Source organism: Aspergillus caelatus (assembly GCF_009193585.1).
Source record: "Aspergillus caelatus strain CBS 763.97 unplaced genomic scaffold BDV27scaffold_196, whole genome shotgun sequence".
Taxonomy (NCBI): domain Eukaryota; kingdom Fungi; phylum Ascomycota; class Eurotiomycetes; order Eurotiales; family Aspergillaceae; genus Aspergillus; species Aspergillus caelatus.
The window spans coordinates 61,993-71,450 of record NW_022475459.1 but is presented as its reverse complement, the minus strand read 5'-3'; the positions used below and the strand labels follow the sequence as shown (position 1 = coordinate 71,450).

The 9,458-nt window shown below is 49.9% G+C and overlaps 6 protein-coding genes across 6 annotated transcripts; 3 read left to right on the top strand and 3 right to left on the bottom strand.

Moving 5' to 3' along the window:
• Positions 1-254: 254 nt before the first annotated feature.
• BDV27DRAFT_133938 (uncharacterized protein) lies at positions 255-1,320 on the top strand. The gene is made up of 3 exons (XM_032068192.1): positions 255-421; positions 507-583; positions 643-1,320. The coding sequence occupies exons 1-3, from the start codon at positions 304-306 to the stop codon at positions 1,048-1,050; spliced, it is 603 nt and encodes a 200-aa protein (XP_031923922.1). The 5' UTR covers positions 255-303; the 3' UTR covers positions 1,051-1,320.
• Positions 1,321-1,532: 212 nt separating this feature from the next.
• On the top strand, positions 1,533-3,357 carry BDV27DRAFT_133936 (PCI domain protein). The gene is made up of 2 exons (XM_032068191.1): positions 1,533-1,859; positions 1,950-3,357. The coding sequence occupies exons 1-2, from the start codon at positions 1,610-1,612 to the stop codon at positions 3,098-3,100; spliced, it is 1,401 nt and encodes a 466-aa protein (XP_031923921.1). The 5' UTR covers positions 1,533-1,609; the 3' UTR covers positions 3,101-3,357.
• Positions 3,345-4,235, bottom strand: ura6 (uridylate kinase ura6). The gene has a single exon (XM_032068190.1). The coding sequence runs from the start codon at positions 4,182-4,184 to the stop codon at positions 3,537-3,539; it is 648 nt and encodes a 215-aa protein (XP_031923920.1). The 5' UTR covers positions 4,185-4,235; the 3' UTR covers positions 3,345-3,536.
• On the bottom strand, positions 4,220-4,602 carry BDV27DRAFT_133934 (uncharacterized protein). Its single transcript, XM_032068189.1, has one exon. It carries the CDS (start codon positions 4,541-4,543, stop codon positions 4,247-4,249), a length of 297 nt encoding a protein of 98 aa, XP_031923919.1. The 5' UTR covers positions 4,544-4,602; the 3' UTR covers positions 4,220-4,246.
• A 1,561-nt stretch (positions 4,603-6,163) lies between these two features.
• On the top strand, positions 6,164-6,559 carry BDV27DRAFT_148353 (uncharacterized protein; the record flags this gene model as incomplete). Its single annotated transcript, XM_032070898.1, has 1 exon — positions 6,164-6,559. The coding sequence occupies one exon, from the start codon at positions 6,164-6,166 to the stop codon at positions 6,557-6,559; it is 396 nt and encodes a 131-aa protein (XP_031923918.1).
• Positions 6,560-7,042: 483 nt separating this feature from the next.
• On the bottom strand, positions 7,043-9,395 carry BDV27DRAFT_148352 (uncharacterized protein; the record flags this gene model as incomplete). Its single annotated transcript, XM_032070897.1, has 5 exons — positions 7,043-7,082; positions 7,114-8,645; positions 8,747-8,911; positions 9,087-9,128; positions 9,351-9,395. 5 exons carry the CDS (start codon positions 9,393-9,395, stop codon positions 7,043-7,045), a joined length of 1,824 nt encoding a protein of 607 aa, XP_031923917.1.
• Between the last annotated feature and the right edge of the window lie 63 nt (positions 9,396-9,458).

Below are 9,458 nucleotides of genomic sequence, written 5' to 3'. Positions count from 1 at the left end.
TTCTTTCCTCTTCCTTGTTTCGCCCCTTGTGGTTTCTCTTTTATCTCCTGCCAATTCTCTTCCCCTTTCAAGAATTGTTTCTATCTCCTTCCCCCCCCCCCCAGCTGCTTTTGTACAACCTTCTTCTCTCGCCATCCTCTACTCGCCTTTTCGCGTCTGGTCCATATCATAGCCTTACTGATCGATTGAGGACTTCATTACTATCCATCCATACATTCATACATACACACACACACACACACACACACACACACACACACACACACACACACACACAACCCCCAAACTCCATTTACGACCATTATGTTGCCGATCGTATTTCTCTCCACTTTGGTGGCCTCCGCTACTGCAGCGACCACCGCCAGCAACTATACTTTCCCTGAGGGATTCGATCTGAACCAGGTGAAACCCGCGGATAAGTGTAGGTTTTCGTCCTGGTCGTGATTGTACAACATGCCTATGGCATGATCCACCGGTACGGCCGAAAAACTAATGAGTATCTTCAGCTGCCTGGTGTCAGGCCGAGCGGAACGCCTGCCCTAAGATCTGCGGCGGAGTTGCTGATAAGAACACTTGTGACCCGGTATGGTTAAACTACACACCTGCGGCGTTGGAGAGCTCTAGATGAGCTAACAGTCACAGCAAACTCTTGGTTTCACTTGCACATGCTCCAATGGCACCGATGCTGACGTCGCGCCTTACGCGGAAACTATCCCCTTCTTCGTCTGCCAGGAGAACTACCGCCAGTGCATCGACCGCTCTACTGACCTTGACGGCGACGAGAAATGCAAGGAGGCCCAAAGCCAGTGTGGTTCGAAAAATGCGTCCGATGCCTCTGGCTCGTCTTCATCGACTAGTACGACCACGTCCTTGCCTACCTCGACTGGTTCTTCGGGGTCTAGCAAAAGCGAAAGCTCATCCACTGGCACCGCGACGAGCAGTGGCAGCACAAGCAGCACTACCGCTAATGCCGCTGTGCGCATGGCCCAGGACCATGCCACGGGTATCTTGGCAACGGTACTCTTTCTGGGTCTCCGTCTCGTTCTGTAAGATGGTAGTTTCTGGTATCACTGCACGCACATAGCTTGATCGAGTTCTGACTATGGAATGCGCCACTGCGATCCTTCTCGAAAAAAAATTGTGCTTGATGTTGTTTCTCTCCTATCTCGCTTTGCGTCTATGACCTACCGTATCGTACTATTCCCCTGTTTTCATGTCGCGGTTAATGAGCTGTATCGTTCTGTGCGTGCTTTTAGTCGTTCCTTTCACGAGTCTAGTTGATGATACTCCATATGGAAGAATAATAGTCGTTCTTTAAGATCTTCTGAAGACTCGCTGATAAGTCAGTAAGTTCCTGCAATGGGACCATCGTAAAATGTAGAGATAGAAAATCTTTGTTTATTTTTTTGCTGATTTTATACAAGAATCTACAATCGATCGTCACTATAAACGCTGATCCATCGTAATCAGCGCCAAGAATTTTTCCCACACTGAAATTTCTCCACCGCCAACCAACCACAACCACGACGGAATTCAACTCTCGCTTTCCTCCCCTTCTCTTCCTCCTTTTTACTTCTTTTGCCTGTCATCCTCACAGTCCCTCGTCAGAATGCCCGCCCCCACTACTACCCTCCTCATCGAGGGCTCCTTCAGCGAACTCGCCGACGAGTTCGCCCAGTACCTCGACGCACTGCGCAAAAGCGAAGGCACCACCTCCATTCAGGCCGAAATCTCCCCGCTCTTGGAACCCCTCCGCCAGCAGGAACAGAGTGACGCTGAGCCCGATCGGAAACAGCGTGATGAGGTTCTCAAGAAGCTGGTCTCGGCGGCGTCCGTGTTGAATAATGCTCCAGAGAAGGGTGGGTCGTCCCTCCAACATATCGTCCAAGCGAGCAGGAGCAGGATATCAAACTGCATGACAGAACAGAAACTGACACGCCAATAAATAGAGATCATCTCCGCCTACAACCTTCTCGTCCATCTTATTCACTACGCCTCAGACCCTGACATGTTTCTCTCCCGCATCTGCTCCTACCTCGCTAAACCCATCACCTCCTCCGCTCAGTTCGGACCCTCGCTGGCCATCTCTATCCTCTCCACCATCTTCAACACCCTCGCTCCTACCGACTCCAGCCGCTTCCATGTCTTCCTGGGTATTGTCGCAGTCATTCGTCAGTCCGGCTCCACAGTCGCTTTCGAAGCCCTCAAGCCTCAGTTGACCGCTCAGCTGCCCACCTGGCTGTCCTCCTGGGAGTTGGATGAGGAAGAGGCTCAGCGCCTGCATCTCGCTGTTGCAGATGCCGCTCAGGCTGCGGGCGATCCGGAGCTGGCGCAGACTCATATTGTGCAGGCTCTGCAGACCATTCCAGCCGCGCAGGCTTCGTCCAAGGAGGCCCGCGACCTCGCCATCCGCGCTCTCACCTCCGCTCTCACCCACCCCGCTGTGTTCGACTTCACCCCTCTGACGGCCTCGGACGCCGTCCAGGCTCTTCGCTCCAGCGACAGCACTCTGTTCGAGCTTCTTGAGATCTTTACGGCCGACACTCTCGACGCTTACGAGGCTTTTGTCACCGCCACTCCCTTGGCAGGCATCTCCGGTGGTGTGCTGGCCGACGCTGGCGAAGCGCTGCAGAACAAGATGCGTCTGTTGACTTTGGCCTCTCTGGCCGCCTCGGCCCCTTCCCGTTCCTTGCCCTATGCCACGATCGCCGCGGCTCTGCGTGTGCCGGCCGAAGATGTCGAGAAATGGGTCATCGATACAATCCGTGCTGGTTTGGTCGAGGGTAAGCTGTCTCAGCTGCGGTCCGAATTCCTGGTACACCGCGCCACCTACCGTGTTTTCGGCGAGAAGCAGTGGGCGGAAGTGCAGGGTCGCTTGATGGTCTGGCGCCGCAGCCTCGAGAACGTTCTGGGCGTCCTTCGTACTGAGCGGGAGCGTTTCGTTCGTGAAAGCCTGCAGGCCGCTGCAGCAGCAGAGGAAGCCGCTCAGGGCAAGTCGAACGACAAGGGTAACAAGTCTGGAGATCGTCGGCAGCGCCATGGCAACAACCAACCATCTCAGCAGCAACAGCAGCCTCAGGAGGTGGCTGCCGCGGAGTAATTTACTCTTAAGGAAACACCACGATACTCATTGAGAATGGAAAAGAAGTATAGAAAAAGTTCGTCGTGTAATGGCTGGGAAGAGGTGTTATGTTGTATTTCCAATTTCTTTCGATTGTTTATTCTTTGGTTCATGTGTTCTCTCCGGGCGACATTTTTATCGGTTCATGGTAGCTATTTGTTTCTAGACAGGTTCCGCCTGGCATGTAGTTAGGATTGGGCCCGATCAATGGACACGAGTCATGTCATGCATATACGAAGTGATATACCATTGGGATTATATCTTCATATATATAAACCGGCTATAATGTACTTTAAGACGTAGACATTGTATGCAAGGGAGAAAGAAACCACTCCATCTATAAAGCGCTATCCACACCCCCAGTAAGGAAAATATAAAGATCGCTGACACCGATACCCATAATAATAGACATAGATCACTGCTGATGGACCCCACGAGCCTTGAAGCCATCTTGGATACGAGCATACACTTCCTCAACAGACCCCGTCGCCGACACAGACACAACCTTATTGCGTTCCTCGAAGGCCGTCACAACAGGCATACTGGTGTCAACAAAAGTGCGGAAACGCTTCCGAATGGATTCGGCATTATCATCATCACGGCCGGAGGTCTCTCCACGCTTCAATAGGCGCTTCTCCATAACCTCCTCCGGGCAGTCCAAAAACAGCGTCAACTCCGACGGACAGACTGTATCCTCGAAGAAAACAGCCTGATCCAGTTTGCGTGGGAATCCATCGACCAGGAACCGGGCCTTCTTGCCCTCCCCGGCACCAGCACCATTCTTCAAAGCATCTGCCATGGCATTCGACAATAGCGCCACCGTGATCTCCATCGGAACAATCTTGCCCTCCCGGATATAAGTCCTAATCAGTTCACCATACTGGCTTCCCTCGCGGATCTGCTCGGCGCGCAGCAGATCACCCGCCGACAGATGGACAAAGCCGTAGTCGCGGACGAGATTGGCGGATTGAGTGCCCTTGCCACTTCCGGGACCACCGAGGAGGAACACAACCGTGACTTCGGAGGTCGAGAAGCGAGGGGTGGGATGTTGAGTGTCGGCCATGGTTCTTTAGTCGGAGAGTAGACAGATTCTTAAAAGGGGGGGGGGGGGGGGTGTAGGGTAATTTAGGAATCAGGAGATTGAGAGTCGGGTTTCGGTTTGTGAATGCCGGTACGCGACTTGACGAGGAAGATGTAGGATCCAGAGCCAATGCCGATGATTGCTAGGAATGGAAGGATTTTGAATTGGGAGCGGTTGGATTGCGAGGAGTTGGGAGAAGAGGAGGAATAGGGGCGGTGGTGTTGTTGGTGCCGGAGGTGGTGGGGTCGGGATGATGATCTTGCGGCTTGATTGAGAGAGAAGGCTACCCGGGAGCGAATTGGGAGGGCGGGATTGCGGAGGACACCAGAGCAGGGAGACATCTGGAAAAGAGGAATTGAGGAGTATTATATGAGATTGAAAGAGTGAAAGTGGAAGATTGAGAGAGACTAGTTAGAAAAGATAGTTCCGAAAAAAGAAAACACAGACAAGATACCTGGAGGACCGGGTTCAGATGCCTTCCGCATGAGGAATAGTGTGTATAGAATTGGTATTTTTGGTATGGTAAATAACTCTGTAACAAAATGAATGATACTGAAGTATACACAAATGAAGTATAACAGTCATTCATTCTTTCATTCACTCTCGCACAAGTCATTTTCAACAGACCTCAGTACGGTATCTGAGACAATGTACCTAGCTTTTGGAAATGATTGTCACTGGTCCCTTTCATCTCTCTATTCTGAATACTACTAACCTACTCCCATACATACATAACCTCTCCACTCAAGGGCCATTTATATGAATGCCTTCCACTTTCTCCTGTTTCAGACTAAACATCTATGCTACCTGCCTTTTCTCAAATCCAATGCTTTCTTCTACAATATTCAGAATACACTTGTATCACTTAAGCCAAAAGATCTCAGCTTTTGAATTACTACCACAACCATGGCAGACTCAGCGAGGAGTGGCCGTCGAAACAACCGTGCACCTCGCAGTCGACGAGGCAAGAGCAAGAAGGATCAAAGACCTCTTGACCAAGCCGAAAAAGTCCTTGAAAAGGAACCTCAGTATTCGCGTTTTGGAGAAGGAACTTCTCGCCTTAACATGAGCCATCCATCATCTTTATTGACCGATAGCCCCAACTTAACGGAACAGACTCGGCATAACGGAAGAGCTCTCTATCGATCAAATCCAAAGGTAAGTTAGATACTATATCTTGTCTCTAGCTCATAATGAACGATACTTTTCAGGAAAACACCAATCCTTGCTCGCCGCAATTAGCCCAGGCTCCAGCGAATGCATCAAACACAAGGAAAAGAAACCAACCGCAGAAGCTGGACGCCGTCCGTTTATCACCACGAAACCATGTATACAACATAGAGGCTCCAGATCATTTTGGGCCAAAGCAAGAGTATACCAGTAGCAAGCGTGCGCCTGGATCTCCGCTGGCTTCGAAAACCAATACTAAACGACAGAAGGCGGACTACCCAACACCAGTTCCGAGGATTCTGCTCCTCCAACCTGCCTCCAAATGCTCGATATCTGCGCAAAAGGTACTAGAGAACAAACCGTTAGTTTCTGGAAAGAAAACCAGTCCCTCCAGGGAACCGGCAAAGCCTGCATCGTTCTTGGGTCTTCCTGCAGAGATCCGTTGGCAGATCTACCAGTACCTTTTCGGGCCACATCGTATAGAAATTCTCCGTCACAAGGATAAAAACACCGACACGTCTAGGCCAGCTCGTTACAGGCTCTACCATCGTCAGCAGAAGCCTCGCAACCCATCTACACAGGTAGTGGATCATAATGGCCACCGCACCAGGCACACGCCATTCTTATTTGGCCTTGTCTTCACATGTCGAACTATTTATTGCGAGACAGTTCTTTTGCTATACTCGACCGCGCAGTTCATATTCAGTTCCGCGAATCCAATCATACGATTTCTTAGAACTACATCCAAGGATTGCCAGGCTGCTATCCGGCATGTAGAACTCAATCACATCATGTACAATGAGCCGCGACTGACAGCGTTCCGCACATTCAAGATCCGCAGTGACATTGCTTGGTACAATGCATGTGATGAGATGGCATCAGCCTGTGCATCTCTGAAAGTGCTACATGCCAGATTAGCCATTTACGATTGGCCCATCCGACTGGAAATTGGCGAACTCTGGTCTATGCCGCTTCTGCTGTTCGGCTACTATGACGGTGGTTTAGATTATGCGGGTGTTCAGCTTCAAATGAAGAGATTTCAAGATGACAAACTTCGGACAGTGGCGCGCGCTCTGGAGCAGAGGATAATGAAGCCGAAGATGTTCCAAATTCGGGAGGATGAACGACTGTCTAAGGAATTGATGGGACCGATTAAGGCAAAAAAGATCTTAAGATTAGTGGTTTAAACATTTGGGTGTGATCCGGTCATAGTATTATTTGCAGTTTTGAAAATGGCAGCACTGCTGAATGGTTTGGGGAAAAGTTACCTGCTTACAACACTGGGGTTTCACCATACAGATTGTTTTCTTCTAGTCTTCTATTTTTCTTTATTGTCTTTTGCCCTTTTCGTTTCATTAGAGAAACAACAGAAAAGATACTCTGCGATAGGAAACAATTCATGTATCAGTACTATGACTAAGCTTTGACCTGTGTCCAGGTTTATTCTCGATGTATACGTAAATCGTAGAAGGAAAAGAATAAAAGGGGGGAAAGAGAGAGGGAGATAGGAGGACAGAATGTGGAATACAATATTAGAAAAATACAACGTCAGAGGTATGCAATTGACGCTTTGCAATATGCCGTGTATACAAACTTCTAAGCTTGAGCCATAGATGTGGCTTCTCTTTTCCTTTCTTGGTGACAGGATCACAGTCAGATAGAGCGTTCGTTCAATGGCTGGCCTTCCTCGGAAGCGACCTCGTGGTATGCCTGCATACTGCGCCGCCGGAAATACCAGTACATACCCGCCAGGAGCCCGCCTGTAGAGCATAGAACTAGGACGAAGATGAGAAGGCCGCCGACCCCTCGGATGACCTCCCATGCCTTGTAGATGGTTTCGGCCGCTTCCTGAGCCTTCAAGTAGACTTCTTCAGTTTCTTCCGTATCATCATCATCATCATCATCATCATCGACCTCGGCAATGGTTCTGTCCCCATAGAGAATCGATGGGTCGTGGGGTGCTGGCATGATGTCGCCTTGGAACCCGGCAAGTCGCCAGTCACTCGGGGTTTCGGTCCGTTGAATCTTGGAGGTACCCAGGACGTTTCCGTCCTCATCCACAGCTTCCACTGAGACCCAATCTAGGTAACCATCCACAATGTACATCGTCTCGAAGTCGAGTTTGGTGGTGTTGCCTACCAGCACAGGCATCCCGTCTTGGTTCACCCGTGCGTAGAGATTCCACGAAGCAACATCCGTTGCGCCGTTCCAGCTCACGTGGAAAATGGTAGTGAGATCGGTTTCGTCTGTTCCATAGACGGACGAGACCACGTCCGGCGGGGCACTGGGCCGACCAGTGAAGTCGAATTTGTACGACCGGTAGGTGGAGAAGCGAGAGGAAGCAAACCCAGCTTCCATAAGAAGCTTGCCGTCGGGGGAGTGCTCAGATTGATATCCTCGTTCACTCCAACCAACGAAGACATTCCCATTAGACAGCTTTTGCACACTTCCGCGCAGCCGAGTAAGGTCTCCGTCAGGACGGTTGTATCGCTCAATGACCTTCGCGGTCATCGGGGAAACACTGGTGTGGAGTTGCACGATGAGAGCAGCGGAGATGTTTTCTTCCTGTTCGACCTCGTCTGAAGCGTTATTGAGGAACGAGATGGTCGTGTGTGTGGCGTTAGATTCGACAAAGCGAACATGGTGCTGCTTGGAGAATGTGAAGTCTTGGACGAAATCAGACTTTTCCCCACCAAGGCGCCAGATAATACTTTTGTCCTGCCCGGAGATGAGGTAGATAGTGCTCGTGAACCGGGCTGAGAGGATATAGTCTCCCGCAGCATTCTTATCGACCGCGTTAACATGAATGTAATCCCAGCCAGGCTCGCCAGAAGCTGGTGTCGATGGGCCCACTTTCACAGATTCATCGATAGGGATGTAGCCTTCTGAATCCCATTCAAAAAGCACCTCACCCGTAGCCGTATCCAGTTCAACAAAACCACCCGTGACAGCCCAACCGTACTCATCGGGACGACCAAGGTCACCCAGACTCATGTACTTGTTTCGATATGCGCAAGCCAAAGCCGTCTTCCCACCGTCGAGGATGTTAAATTCGTGCATGTTGAATGCGCCGAGATCATTGGTCACCGGAACGGCTTTCTCTGTTTCATAATGCTGATCTAAGACATATCCGGTCCCCTTATCAATGTCATTGGTCCTATATGCATGCTGCAAGATGAATGACAAGTGAGAGCCGCCATCAATGTTAGGCACCGCTTTGAAATCGAAGATATTGCGGTTGTCATACAAGCACGATCCAGCCCAGATGAGAGTCTAGATAGATGAGGTGTAAGTCAGCGTTTCACTTGCAGCTTCTGTTCTTCATATTTTTGGTCTCTGGCGAATCACAAACAAATTATCCAGGATGAACGTACACCATCTGCATCGTATATATAGGGGCCAACTTGGCACGGCTTCCATTGCTTCGTCGGAGGCTCTGGATCAATCACGCCATAAGGCGCAACGAACCAGTAGCCCGGACTTACGGAGTCGCGATCATGATAGGTTATATCGAACTTCAACGCCCTAACTTGTGGGAGCTATGACCTGTCAGCAGCTTACTTTCAAGGATAATTGGGCATACGAACTGTCACGAAGGACATGAAATCATCATCAGACGCCGCGACAATACTACGAAAGCAAAGAAAAGCCAAGGCCAAGAAGAAAATCATATTGAATGAGCGACTAAGAGTGTTCTCCATGGAATTCACAAACAAGAGGATAGCAAAAGGGGAGATTAGTCCATCCAGGAGGTAGCTACTAGGTCATGAACATAGTCGTCGTCAGCCAACGCTCGATTGAGATATAGGAGTAGTTCTTTCTTTTCCCGGACGTTCTGAGGTTAGTCCGTACGGAGTCCGGCCACACATAGATTGTAGTACTTTCTTAGCAAACATGATAAAATTAATAAAGAAAATAGAAAAGAGAGAGAGAGAGAGAGAGAGAGAAAGTGGGCAGGAGAAGAATAGGCTAAAACACTCTACAAACTTCAAAAGAAGAGTGGCTACTATGGAGCACCTCCATGGCCAGTGACAACGTAAGTGCTGATATGGAAGCTGACGATTGAGTGAAACGGACAGTCTTGGC